The sequence below is a fragment of the Salarias fasciatus genome, chromosome 9 (genome assembly GCF_902148845.1).
Source record: "Salarias fasciatus chromosome 9, fSalaFa1.1, whole genome shotgun sequence".
Lineage (NCBI taxonomy): Eukaryota > Metazoa > Chordata > Actinopteri > Blenniiformes > Blenniidae > Salarias > Salarias fasciatus.
Window position 1 is genome coordinate 20,981,157 of NC_043753.1, and position 14,602 is coordinate 20,995,758.

A 14,602-nucleotide genomic window follows, 5' to 3' on the forward strand; every position below is an offset into this window, starting at 1 on the left:
AGCCTGACTGGAAATTACAGACTGATTCAGTGTGACCAGAAATAATTCTTTGTGCCTGCCCTTAGCAAGGTGCAAAGGTTACTATCCGAGCCAGGGTCCTGGGTTTAATTTTATTATTATTCATTTGACGCAAACTTTGGCGCGTAACTAGTTTTGCGCCGTTTGATGAATAATAATAAAATTAAATCCAAGACCCTGGCTAGTAACCTTTGCGCCTTGCTAAGGGCAGGCGCAAAGAATAAAAATCCAGATTTGAAGGAAAAAGTTTCAAAGTTGTTGAAAAATATATTCAAATACGAAGAAGGTTGTAAATTTAAGAAAATGGTGAAATAATGTTACAATGGTGAAAAACGGTAACATTGAGCTGCTGAAGAGCAGCTGTAGGGGAGCACTCTGTTGTTAATAAGCTGTTTGAACACTTTAAAGTAGAAATATTTCATTACACACTGATAAACAGCATCCTGAGAACTCTGCAGACTGTTTCTACAACTGTGTGTAAGGACGAAGCTGATTTTCTGTCAGATGTTTATTTCCTTGTGTTGCTTTTTTAATTGAAAAAAAATAAAACTTTCATCAGGGATCTGAATAAATGCTGTCAGTATAAATGCAGGTTGTTCTGATTTGTTGCAGGTCGACCTCGGCAAGGCAGACGGCTGACCTGAAGGCAACAGACTGCAGACATGGACGGGGAAAACATGATGAAGGAAGTTAAAGACAGGCTGAAAAGTCACCTTCGATACAAGTTCATGTGGATAAACGAGGGGACGTCTGACGGCCGCTCTCGACTCGACCACATCTACACCAGGCTCTACATCACTGATCGGGCCTCGAGGTTTGATTTCAGATCACACGAGATACTGGACCACTTCAAAGTCTCAGATCAGACGGGGCAGATTACAGGACACTATGATCAGATCGACTGCCTGGACATTTTTACACCAGGAAGAAAGAGTTTCCAGCTCCCTGTGAGAGACGGACCCATCCGCACAGTGATGACCAAAGGCATTGCTGGCATTGGGAAGACATTCGCTGTTCAGTTCTTCGCTCTGAACTGGGCAGAAGGAAAATCTAACCAGGACATCCATCTGATTTTCCTGCTTCCCTTCAGAGAGCTGAACATGCTGAAACAGGGGGAGTACAGTCTGATGCAGCTTCTCCTGCACTTCTACCCTCAACTGAGCCCACTGGAAAATACCCCACATCTCACCAGCATGCACATCCTGGTCATCCTGGACGGTCTGGATGAGAGCAGATTCCCCCTGGACTTTGATGGAGGTGGAAGAGTGAGTGACATCAATCAAAAATCCACAGTCGACATGCTGCTGACCAGTCTCATCAGGGGGAGTCTGCTGCCCAACGCGCGGCTCTGGGTTACCTCCCGGCCGGCGGCGGTCGGCCAGGTTCCTGATCACTATATCGACCAGATGACAGAAGTCCAAGGCTTTACTGATCAAGACAAAGAGATTTACTTTAGAAAGAGATTCAGCGACTCCACAGAAGTCCTGTCTTGTCTCAAAGGTATGGTCAGCTTCTACTTCATGGGACACATCCCCATCTTTTGTTGGATCCTTGCTGAGGTGTTGAAGAACGGAGACGAGAGGAGCCAAACCATCAGAACAATGACGGAGCTCTACATTCACTATTTACTCATTCAAACACGGAGATCCGAGCAGAAGTATGGAGAGAAGGAGTCAAAGAACGAGGCCAAAGAAGGTCTGTCAAGGTCACAGAACGCCGACATCCTTTTAAATCTGTCCAGGCTGGCCTTCGAACAGCTACAGAAAGGAAATATCCTTTTCTACGAGAATGACCTTCAGGAGTGTGGCATCGACGTGGATGAAGCTTCTGTGTTTTGTGGGTTTTGCTCAGAAATCCTGAAGCAGGAACGCGGCCTGTACCAACAGAAGATGTTCAGCTTTGTGCATTTAAGCTTCCAGGAGTTTCTGGCAGCTCTTCACGTGTTTCACTGCTGTGCCACCGATCGCGGCACACTGACGTCTTTCCTCGGTGAGGACGTCACAAACCTGAGCTGGCTGGAGCTGCAGAAGAAGGTGGTGGATAAAGCCCTTCAGAACCAGAAGGGGCAGTTCGACCTTTTTCTCTGTTTCTTCCTCGGATTGTCACTGGAGTCCAATCAGACGATGCTGCAGGCGTTACTACCAGAGACGAAGAGCAGTACAGACACCTCGGAGGAAATGAAGACGTACCTGAGAAGCTTCCACACAGGAAACCTCCCAGCAGAGAGGTGCATGAACCTGCTGCTTTGCAAGTTTGAGCTGAAAGAGGAGCGATTTCAGGAGGATGTCCTCAAGTACCTGAACACAGCAGCAGCATTATCCACTGTCGACTGCGCTGTGCTGTCCACCATGCTGCAGATATCTGGAGAGGTGATTGAAGAACTAAACCTGACCAACTGTTTTATTCCATCTGCGGGTGTCCCGAAGCTTCTCCTGAATGTAAAGAACAGCAAGAAGGCTTTGTAAGTATTTCAGATTGAAAGATAATGTTTCACAGCAGAGCATCGTGTCTTTGGTCTGGGAGTGGATGACGGTCATCCCAGGAGGACTGGAGGAAGTTGCAGGAGACACTGATGTCTGGACTTCTCTGTTCTTTAAGTGAGATGTGATGCATCACAAGACAGTTCAAAATGTCAACTCATGTGACAAATGAAATTAGAGGATGTCAAATCAGAGGTGTTCCAGCATTTTGGCTTTCTGAGGTCAAAAAATGAAAACTGTGAGAAAATATGAGACAAGATCTAAACAATCGGCAAATATCCCAATTCGCCTGTGATTGTTTATCGAAGAGATTTTCTTCATAGTTTAATGTGTGTCAGATTTGTTTTAAAATTAGGTAAATTAGATTTTTTGTTGAGACATATGATCCGAATGATCCTTTATTGGAGTCACAGCAGCTTATTTGTCAATCAATCAATCAATCTCTTTATTTGCGCAACAATAATAGCAGCAAGTGTCCATTTATGCAGTAATATTTGAACTGTGCTCAAAAAGGAGCAGGTAGAAGTTCAAAGAAGTTATTAAATCCACCCCTCATTTGATATTCATCCTAAAGCACCCAAATGAACGCCGAGGTTTGTTCTGGTTTCTCTCTGTTTCCAGACTGAAAGATGGACACTTGTATTCTGGCGACCTGGCCTCCCTCTCCACCCTTCAGTCAGCAGACTCACACCTGGGAGACCTCAGTGTCGAGTGTTTTTCTCATAACTTCACTGATGACCATCGCAAGCTCTTTGCTGCACTGGATAGTCCAGACTGTAAACTGGAGAGTCTGAGGTGTGTGTCATGAATTCTTACTGCTGAATTCAATTATTCTTAAAATAATGTTTTAGTGCTGTTGCTGAAGTTAAAGGAATACTCCGAAGATTTTGGACCCGCGCACTATCCCGATCATTTACACAGTGAGATAAGCTCATAATTACCGTTTTGGGGCCGATCAACCAGCTGCTGGCTCCCAGCTGTTAGCATTGTAGTTAGCTTAGCTCAACTACGGCAGGTGAAGAGGAGACAGAGCCAGAGTGATGAAAGTAGACAAAATGCTCCTTCCAGTAGTCCAGGGGACAGCATATTAGCACGTGAAGTAAATCCGAATGGTTATAAAACATTTTAAAAGACGCATTTTCTTTTCAATCCGTTTGTGAGAAGGCAGCAGCCCCTTCTCATACAAAACTGAGACTCTCTCACATGTGTGACAGTGGGGAGTGTGGAGGAAGTGAGGAGTGGCGTGGCTGCGGTTGGAGAACGGGTAGTGAGGTTCCCACTACCCCCTGAGCACACATACAAGCAGAAACACCACCAATGCACTCACCACGCACACTTACTCCTCCTTCCCTCTGCCCGGCTGACATTAGCTGAGCGTGCCTGCTGGAGAAGCTGTATTTCACCTGGCTGATACAGGGAGGAGCAGTCCATGGTGTGAAGGGGAGCACAGTTGTGTATTTATTGTAAATATTTATGTTCTGACGAATTGATTTGTGGGGAAGGTAATCTTTTGTGCATAATTGAATTCATATTTTCATTTATTTTTGATATACACTGGGGATCTGGTTAAAACCTTCTTGTGAATAATGTTAAGATGATGAAACACCCCTCCTAGAATTTTGGTTTGACCCAGCCCAGGGATTGGTTGATTAGGTCTGGGCTGGAGTTATTTAAGGAGGACCATTGTTAAGGAGGGGAGAGAGCACCTGTGAGGCTGTCAGTCTCGAGAAGCCTCTGTCAACAGCCTGTTGTGAGGGTGTGTGACTTTAAACCTGCAAACAAACAAGAGAGTTTTCAAAGACCCTCCGGACCGCCACCTCATTTTTCCACCAATCCTCTTCCAACGCGATCCAGGCGAGCTGGTCCCGAGTTGAGGTGACCACTCGGTCCTTCACACTGTTGAAATAACGTTTTGATACACACAGACCTGCGCATGCACATTGCTCCGCGGAAGGATATACCGGAGCACAGCAGTAGAAGCCGGAGGCTCAGCCACTGTGCGCTGGTATATCCTTCAGGGAGCACTATGCTTGTGCAGATCTGCATGTATCAAAATGTTATCTTAACGGATTGAAAAGATAACACGTCTTTTAAAATGTTTTATAACCATTCAGATTTACTTCATGTGCTAATAAGCCGTCCCCTGGACCACTGGAAGGAGTATTTTGTCCACCAGACACAAAAAAGGTATTTATGAGCTTATCTCACTTTGTGAATGACAGGGATAGGGCGTGGGTCCAAAATCTTCGGAGTATTCTTTTAAATGCCATCTGTGTTACACCCCGTATCTCTGCGGCCAGATGGGGGTGCTCACGGCCTGTTTTGTCCTTTGTTCATCTCCTGGCTGTTCTTCATGTTCTCCTGCCTGGTCACCTGCCTCGTTATCACCCTAGTGTGCTTCACCTGTGTCTGTCCTATTTAAGCCTGCTTCCCTTGCTTGTCCCTGTCTGTTCCTTGTGGGTCTGTTTGTGTGTTCTGTCTGTTTTCTTCACCTGCATCAGCTCTGCTTGTTCCTGTGTTCCTGGAAATAGAGGAGTTTTGATCCACCTGTGCTGCCTGCACTTGGGTCCTTCCAACCCTGCACCGTGACAATCTGGGGCCTTTCTGTGTGGAGTTTGCATGCTCTCCCCATATGTGCGTGGATTCCCTTCTGGTTCTCCGTCTTCCTCCTACAATCCAAAAACATGTATGTGAGGTAAATTGGTGACCCTAAATTGCCCCAGTAGGTGTGAATGTGGGTGTGGCTGTCTGTCCCTTTGTGATGGACTGGTGAACTGTCCAGGGTGGGCCCTGTCCTCGTCCTCAGGAACTGGAATTCTCTCCAGCACCCCACGACCCTCAACAGGATAAACAAATGAGTAACTGAATTGTTCAGTTTTTGATGCTGTGTTACATGCAAGGATGTTTCATACAGTTCATACAATTTTATTGACAGCTTATTGTGATTTTTTTTAATATATATATTTTTTTCTTTTTTGTGTGTGTTCATTTTTTAACAGATTGACTGGATTCTCTTTGAATTTTCTGTCTTGCCATGCGCTGTTCTCCGTCCTCCAGTCCAAAAAATCCCCTCTGAGAGTTCTGGACCTGAATAACTGCAGATACAGTTATCAGCATGAAGCAGACAATCCTGTGGCACATTCCGAGGACAACCTTTCTGAAAAGCCCAAGACAATGGAAAGCCGTGAGGACATCGATGACGAGTTAACCCTGCTCACTCTTATTCCCACTGCCTTGATCGGTCCAGTCTGTGAACTGGAGGAATTCAGGTATTTGGAGACAAGATCACTTTCACATGTGACCTTCAATGAACACTGATTCCAGCAGTCACTCAGCCTGCTCCACTGGAACACAATCAGCTTCTGTTTTTAGGACGAACCAGATGAGAATTTGAACAGGCTGACCAGCAGCAGGTTAATATGACACTCGCTGAGAATCACTGAGAGCACAGAGCGGGTTCTGAGTGAGTGTAATGTGAAAGGAGCCACACTGGAGGGTGCGCCAACTGCTGCCGTAATCCTAAAAGGCTTCTGTAGACCAAGGAGCACTGCTTCGTTGGTAGTTCTGGGGCCATTATCTGTTTGCTTTGTTTAACAGTTCTGCAGAAGAACCAATTAAGTTAATATATAATCTGACAAAGCAGGAAGTGGCGCAGCAGAAAGAACAGTGGTTTTTATCAACAGGAACAAAAACAAACATGACACGCTCCCTACAATCATGATCAGTCGTCATGGAAACATGACTCCAAACGTTGTCATGTTCTGTCTTTTCTCTGTCTCCATGTTCAGCTGTTTGTGTGAGTGTGTGAGATGGTGTTGTTCTGTAGCGTTCAAACAGTGGGATGGTGAGGTGGGAGTTTTCCGACAGTCTGAGATGCTGCTGCTGGATTTCTTAGTGTTTCTGCTCTGCTGTCCTGTGAAAACATGGGTTCAGCTCTGTGTCCTGGTTGCAGGATGCCCGGCTGCTGCCTGAGAAGTAGATGCTGTCAAGTGTTTGCCTCGACTCTCTGCTCCGACTCCCAGCTGAAGGAGCTCGACCTGAGTCGAAACCCGCTGCAGGATTTAGGAGCTCAGCTGCTCTCTGCTGGACTCGGAAGTCCAAAATGTAAACTGCAGGTCCTCAGGTACACACACACACACACACACACACACACACACACACACACACACACACACACACACACACACACACACACACGTGCAGTCTTGTATTTCTATCCTTGTGGGGACCGTCCATTGACTCCCATTCATGTCTAGCCCCTAACCCTGACCCTTACCCTAACCCTAACCCACACCACAATAAAGCCTAACCCTAAAGAAATGTTTTTGCACTTTTACTTTTTTCAGTAACAACAACATGGTCAAGAAAACACTGTTTCTCCTACTTAGGACCGGAAAAAGGTCCCCACAAGGCACGTCGTTCCACGTTTTGCTATCCTTGTGGGGACATTTGGCCCCAACAAGGATAGAAATACAAGAACACACACACACACACACACACACACACACACACACACACACACACACAGAAAATAGTCTCAGCCATTAAACAGATTTATAGACGCCATTGATAAAATATGGGAGCTTCAGGGCAGCTGGAACAGCCCCGATAAGTCCTGTTCTCTGCAGGTTGTCCAGTTGTGGCATCACGGAGGAGGGCTGCACCTCTCTGGCCTCAGCTTTGAAATCCAACCCTTCACATCTGAGAGAACTGGACCTGAGCTACAACTACCCAGGAGAGCTAGGGGTGAGGCTGCTCTCCGAGAGGCTGCAGAACCCCGAATGCAGCCTGGAGAAACTCAAGTAGGTGTACTGAGCAGCACTGTCACACGACAGGTTTATTATACCGTCCCATAGTGAACAACAAGAGCCTTCTGAATCTCCATCAGACAGACTGAGGAGTGAAGAGTTCACATTTTTCCTGCCTGTAGTTCCTGTGTGTGAATGCAGGACACACACATGTCCACTAAGATCACATTGTTCAAGGAGGAACATTTAGTCAGACCACAGTTGATGTCTGGGAGCTCAGAACCACCAACAAAAGCATAAAACCTCAAGAAGTACAGAAAAAAACTTGAAAACATGACAATGTGTTTCAAACAGCAGGAAGACTGTGAAGAGTGCTGCTCCTCACTCTGTGCTCCTCTTCCTCAGTGTGGACCATAACGAAGAGCACTGGGTGAACACACAGCTTCTCGCTCAGTGTAAGTACCACTGCATGTCTGCCATGACAGTAAAACCCAGGGAAAACTGAATGAGTCTTGGTCATCTGTGTGAGTTTTCTATCTTTCCTCTTTTCCTGTGAGAAAGAAGCAGAGAGAGGCAGGGAAAGGTTAAGTTCAGAGGCAAGAAGACAGCAGAAGGAGGACAGAGTGAGAAAGGAAGAGGACAGAATAGATGAGAGACTGAAGATGTGAGAGAGAGGACTGAGAGGTTTGTGAAAAATTGGAAGACAAAGGAGCATGGAGGACAAAATGGAAAAATACTCCGGGGCCTTCATTTATCAACTGTGTGCACACAGTTTTGTGTGCTGTTGAGTGTGTGCGAGCATTTCCAGGCAAATTGTGAGATTCAACAACTTGGATTTGTGCTTTGGGAGATGAAATTTGACACAGAACTCAGACCAGGCGTACAAACAAACTCTGGTCACGGCAGGTGTAAATGCAGCATGTGTTTTCTGTTTGCTTTAATTCAGCTTTGACAGCAGATGAAAGTGTTTTTTAAATACTCACGAAATTTTTGAGGAACAATGCGCTCTGTGGAGAGGAAGTTTTTAAAATCTCTTCACAGAGCGGCTTCTCAAGAGGCAAATGCTCTGATTGGTTTCCTTATTGTTCCTTTGGAGAATTCTACCGGGTCCTGTGAGTTCAGTGAAGCACCGACAAAAGCCTTGTCAGAGTAAGGACTGAGATGACAACTGTTAGTCCAGTGGCAGGATCACGTCGTGAGGAAAACCAAGGATCGATTCACAACTAGGAATTATTCTTTTGCTTATTCTTTTGGCAAAAATAAATAAATAAAAATGGATTTATGCCGCAATTTATTGGAACTCTCTGGAAACCAGAGACGAGGGCAAATAGCCACCCCTGAGCTCATTCAGCTCCTGTTCACTTTAGGATTTTTGACAGGACTTTAACGGCAGACTATCTTTTTTCCCTCTGGCGACCTCATCAGGCACAATTTCTCTCATTGTTTGTTTTCCCAACATTCAAAGAACATTTTCTGGCTTGCTTCAACCTGCTGAGAAGTGTTTCAGTTTGAGAAAAGTGAGTCTTTTTTTTTACTGTCTTTGCCATGATTATGAAAGGTAAAGAAAAAATAAATACGAAGAGGGGTGTTGTTTCCATCTATGGTTAATTTGAGGTGTTTGTAAATGTGAATGACTCTTAGAACCGTTTCGATTCATCAACACGTCTACTTACCAGTGTGCATATGGAACGCTTTATGAATACGGATTTGTTTTGTATATTCACACATTCTTAATTTAATTCCTAAGACAGAATTTAGATCCTCTTCTGAGCACAGTGCTGTGAAGAGGCTTGAAACCGGACTGAAACAATTCACAGGCATTGGCCAGTTTTAAAAATTCTCTTGGTTGGTTAAAGTCAGCGTTCTCCAAAAGCTTGGAAACCTGCGCTCCTTGTTGCACTCCAACCTTTAGAACTTTCATTTGATTGACTCAGGAACCAGGAAGCACTGCCCACTCTTTTTTGTTTCTATTTTTTGCTGCCCATTGAAGTTGCTTGACTCAGGACCTCCCAGTCTGATAGAGAAAAACTTTAAAACTTGACCAAGACATTGTTGATGGAGAAGACAGATTGTCCAAAAGGAATGTTTCTACTCTACTGGATGACAAATGGAAACATTTGTAATTACTTATATAGTTCAAACAGTTCTAATAATAGAACAAATCAAAGTTTGGTGAAAAAATTATGGAGGAGCATGAAACGAGAGGAGAAATCTCCCTGGTTTAGATTTTCAGTTTCAGAAGATTCTGCATCCCGTGCTGCTTGGATGTCATTTAACACAAAAACAGCAAATGCAGTTTTTATCACAGAAGGATTTCAAGCATGGGAAGTCACAGGCTGTCAGGACTCACACACAGACACTTACACAGAAGTCACTTCTGTTTGAAATAAATGCTTCCGTGTGCTCTTCATTTTCATCTTTGTAGCTAATGTGCAGGGGGATAATGAGTGGTGGACTTCAGTATTTCTGAAACTCTGGGTGCGGCCCTGAGTTCATGAGATTTACAAATAATTTCTTTCTCTTTTCATTTCTTTTAATTCTACTCTTTAGAAATTGTGGTTGCTTATTGCCCTGAGATAGTTCTCTCAGAGTCCTGATGAACTGGGAGTCCTCGAAACAGTCAGTTTGTGTTTAGGTGAAGAATCAGAAGTAGGAGATGATTTAATCCACAGAAGAGCTGGAAGATCTAAAGGTTCTGTCAGGAAAACTTCCTGCAGGACTCCTTCCAAATGTCTCTGCAGGTTGAATGAGAAGCAGTGGTGCTCTTGTTGGTGCAGAAGCTGTTCTCACTGAAAACTCTTTGTTTCTTTGCCAGTCACCTGTGATCTGTCATTGGACCTGAACACGGTGCACAAATCCCTCATCCTGTCCGACTGCGGCAGGACGGTGAGCCGTACCAAGGAGAAGCAGCCGTACCCTGATCATCCGGAGAGATTCAGCACAAACCCTCAGCTGCTGTGCAGGGAGGCTCTGACCGGGCGCTGCTACTGGGAGGTGGAGTGGAACGGGCGCACGAGGGTCGGCGTGGCCTATAAAAGTATACCGAGGAAGGAACGGCTGAAGTCGAGTTTTAAACACAGCGACAAGTCCTGGTGTCACGTCAGCACCTTATTAGAAGGTTTCTACTTTAAACACAACAACAAGAGCACGTACATACCAACTTCTCAGGGGCACACCAAAGCATTCAGGTCCAGAGTCAGGAGACTGGGACTGTTTCTGGACTGGCCGGCCGGCACGCTGTCTTTCTATCAGTTGTCAGGAGAAACCAAAACTCTCATTCATACCTTCCACACCACCTTCACGGAGCCCCTATACCTAGCATTCCTTGTGGATGCTGGGACCTTGACTCTGTGCGGTGTGGGGACGCCGACCGTGGACAAGGTGAGTCTTCAGTTATTTCAAACATCAAATCAAAATACAAATACAGCCGAGAGAAAACATGGTGGAGGTGTGTGGGAATGAGATTCAAAGCATGAAAATAGAGAAAAGCACAAAAAAAAAAAAATCAACAACAAAAGGAGTAATGATGTGTTAGTCGTCGTTGTCATGGACCTCTGTTTGTGATCTTACAGTCATTCGGCTCAGTGCTTATTTAATATTCTGTTATAGAAGTATTATATTTATGAATTCTGATGTGTTTTCTTAGTTACAGTACGGACAGCTTGCTGCAGTTATTTTGTGATTTTTTTCGAGAATCCCATTTATTAGTTTTGAGCATCTTTACAGAGAGACTTTTCTATAGCCTTCTATGTAAGGGAGAGTGTGGGGTTATGTACATGTGTGCACACTGATGTGTTTTTGTGTGTCAATTTTTGCATGTATTCACTTTGCTTTGCAGTGTTTTCTCACTGGTTTGATGGATTTAAATCGTAAAATATCTATTTTCACAAGAATATTTCTCTTTAATTGGTGCTCTATGCGGGGCCTATATTTCCATGACACCTGGATCTGGGACCATCAAGGTCAGGTGCTTAGAAACTTTGTTGCCCTCATGCAGCACTGTTTTAAAGACTGTTCAAGGTTCCTCACTCTGAGACCACCTGTACAGGCTGAGACACCTCCACCACACCAAAAATCCATTCATCTGTAATAGAGAGGAGTGTCTTCTTTGGTCCTTGTGTTTCCTTCCTGATATCAATGCACAGAGTCACTAATTGAATTTGGGCCTGCTTGGATTTCAGGTTCAGACAAGTTTCACTCCAGAGGTGAAAAAAGAAAAGATGGGATTGTCCTACAGGTAAGACTGGTCATCATCAATCACACCAGTCATTTTAAATACTGTCTTTAGTCATGGCTTGAAGTCTAAGAAATACAACAAAGTAGCTTCAGTATCATGAGCAGCAGCAGCTTTAGCAGATGGTCAGTTAGTGGTGTTCGTACTCTGTGGGAAATGTTGGTCCACGTTTTCATTCCTTCTGTGGATTGAAAATAATATTTTGTGTGATTGAAAATTCTCCAGTCTTTCTGAGAACGATCTCCACACTGTGCCGTTTCCCTCCTGGGTTCAGGTTCAGGTTCCCCGGTCCTGGTCTGTTCCACTGCTCGCTGACTGATCTGGTCTTCAGTGTGACTCACGAGAGCGAAGCCACCTACGAGATGATGATCTGGGATGAGATGCAGCTTCAGTCGGCTCAGAAGGTTCCAGGAGGAGCTCTGTTCAGCATCACGTGTCCAGAGGAGTCCATCAGACAGCTGCACCTCCCTCACTGCGAGCCTGAACCCGGTGAGAGCACTGACAACCTTCAGAACCATTCAGAGGACTTCAGAATCCTCTGAAACCTTTCAGGATAATTTAGAACCCTTCAGAGCCAAACAGTGTAAACCCCTCAGACACCATCAGAAACTTTTCAGAACAACTGTTGAGACTCCTCCATGAGCCATCAGGACCCCTCAGAGCCCTTCAGGTCGTAACACGTGAGGTGACGTTGATCTTCTGTCCTCCCAGCGCTGCTCTCTGACTGCCTCTCTGTGGCTCACATCACTGATGAAGGCATGAGCTTCATCCAGCCTCTGGAGGTGACCGAAACCCACGTGGTGGTGGATGTACCACACCTTTCAGCCTTCGGCATCGTCTGGGACTTCGTCAAACGCTTTGTGGATTTCGTGATGAAACCAATTCGCAGTCAAATCCTGCTGTTCCTCAAACCGATGCACAGACAGGGTTTCATCCTGTGGGTGATTCTGCTGCCCAGCAACGTGCCGCTGAGCGAGGTAAGAACCAGTCCTCTCAGACAGAAGATCTCAGCATGTAGAAATACAGACACATTCAACAAGAGAACCCCAGGGAGAATATGTTGGCTACTGCTACATGGTCCAAAGGTTCTCTCTCCCAGTTCTACATGTTCTTCCACGTTCTCGTTTACTCGTTTCCGTTTACATCCACGTTTCTCAAGTTCACATGAGCTGTTTGCTGTGGTTGAAGGTGAAAGCTCAGCTGGTGGACTGTGAGCACATCCAGGCTCCGTCCTTCTGTCTGCTGCACACAGGCCAGTATTACAGCCTGTGCAGCGAGGCGCAGCTGCAGGACTTCAACATACAGCCCGCAGTGAGTACCAGCATCTCTCCACTCAGCCAGCGGTGACTTTTGAACTCACAGCTCGGCTTGCCTTCGTTGCAGCATGCAGAATTCTTTAGAAACTACGGACCAAACTACCACCCGACGTTTGAAATGCTCATGCTGTCGGAGGCGGACAAAGTGACCCTGGTGCTGCGAGATGCAGAAAAAACCCAAGTGTGGGAGCACCAGCTCCACCTGCCTGGTGAGCACAGCGAGCGGCTGCACAGTTCATGTTCTGTCCTCCGAGGACAACAATATGGAGGCAACACCTGCCTTTTAACAGCTGGTTTCAGGATCACAGTGATCCATGACTTTTGCCTCTGTGATGAAACTCAAGGCATCATGAACTCAGTGGAACTCTCCCATTTTAATTCCCCTCTCAGCCATGCTTGTGGTGACCACGGCGAGCAGAAACCAGCCACGGCTGGCGAGCGACATCACAGCCCAGGAGAAGCTGTTTCAGGTCCGCTGCAGCTTCGTGGAAAAGGTGTCGGAGCCGGTCCTGAACAAGCTGCTGGACGAGCTGCTGCACTGCGGCGTGCTGACCGACAGTGAGAACGAGGCGCTCAGAGCCAAACTCCGGCCGGACAAGGCTCGGGAACTCATCGACACGGCGCGCAAGAAAGGAGCCAACGCCAGCGCCAAGTTGATCGCAGTGCTCTCCGCCGCCGACCCGTATTGCTGCCGAGAGCTCGGCCTGTGTTGAGAGCCGTCAGGAGCAGGACGACAGGATCAACAACGAGCTGCTTTTCAGTCACACTGTAGAACCTGAACAGTTCCTCTCTGACCTTCGGTGAACACTGGTTGTTTTTAATCCTTTAAGTTTCTCTTTGAGCTCATAGTTTGAGCATCAGTTTGACTTGGATTCAGAACATTTGGGGGGGTTTTTATCCTGGAAAAACTGTAGCTCATGAGAAGCTTCCCAAACTCCTTCAAGTTCACTGAATTTAATCATTCTGATATGCTTGAGTGAACCTTTATGAAAGATGTTGAAAAACCATCTAGAGGTCTGCAAGTAGTTGAACTAAATATCTGCTGCTCCTGTCAGCAGGTATAACTGATGGTCATTTAAAGGTGCATTAAGGAGTTTGCACGTTCTTGCGAAACAGCGCCCCCTGCAGGCCTTGGGCATAATGCAGCTTAGTGAAAAACTCGTGCCTGTGGCTTGCGTGCACGGAAGAGGGGAACTCCTTCCTCGCTCGTTTAGTAGCGCTCGAGTAAGATTTAAGTTTCTTTTACCTGGTGGAGTCTGTGCTGGAGCTGTGGCAGTGCCAGAAGCCAGTCTTTTCTTACTTTCTGGAAGCTCCTGCTTAGTTGTTGCTCACTAAGCATCTGGCGGAGTAATGGCGGAACAAACGAAACGTAACGAGCCAGAGCGCGCATTACGTCATTCCTTTCAAATTCTCCCCCAAAAAATGCTGGTGCCGGACCGGCACTGCAACTTTCAAGTGACTATTTAGCGCTGTTAGAGGTACTTGTAATGAATATGTCAGGACACATTGTACACATCATTAAAAATGTGTAACATATTTATGGTGGAAAACAAGTACTTTTAAGGTTGTAAAACTCCTTAATGCACCTTTAAAGAGTCCACACTTCATACTGATGTCCACATCAAGGTTTATTTATCACAGAAGATATCATTTCGTGGAGCACCGTGGAAAACCGTGAAAACTATAAACACACAATCATATCAGTTCACAAAATGGAAATAAACAATCTGTCTGTCTCTCACATCTCTCAAAAACAAAATATACAGATCTTTGAAAATATATCAAAATGAATGGTAACACTTTACT

The 14,602-nt window shown here is 45.6% G+C and overlaps 1 protein-coding gene across 1 annotated transcript; it reads left to right on the top strand.

Moving 5' to 3' along the window:
• Window positions 1-680: 680 nt before the first annotated feature.
• LOC115394782 (NACHT, LRR and PYD domains-containing protein 3-like) lies at window positions 681-13,509 on the top strand. The gene is made up of 12 exons (XM_030100128.1): window positions 681-2,387; window positions 6,325-6,347; window positions 6,451-6,621; window positions 7,127-7,300; window positions 7,652-7,701; window positions 10,062-10,627; window positions 11,428-11,483; window positions 11,755-11,969; window positions 12,192-12,457; window positions 12,669-12,791; window positions 12,864-13,005; window positions 13,187-13,509. The coding sequence occupies exons 1-12, from the start codon at window positions 681-683 to the stop codon at window positions 13,507-13,509; spliced, it is 3,816 nt and encodes a 1,271-aa protein (XP_029955988.1).
• Window positions 13,510-14,602: the final 1,093 nt, after the last annotated feature.

Excerpts from the sequence above, each read along its gene's own strand:
- LOC115394782 (XM_030100128.1), top strand. The coding sequence starts at position 681 with ATGGACGGGGAAAACATGATGAAGGAAGTTAAAGACAGGCTGAAAAGT. Across the intron at positions 6,348-6,450 it reads TCAAACAGTGGGATGGTGAG|GATGCCCGGCTGCTGCCTGA; the intron begins GTGGGAGTTTTC and ends TCCTGGTTGCAG. Across the intron at positions 13,006-13,186 it reads GCACCAGCTCCACCTGCCTG|CCATGCTTGTGGTGACCACG; the intron begins GTGAGCACAGCG and ends TTCCCCTCTCAG.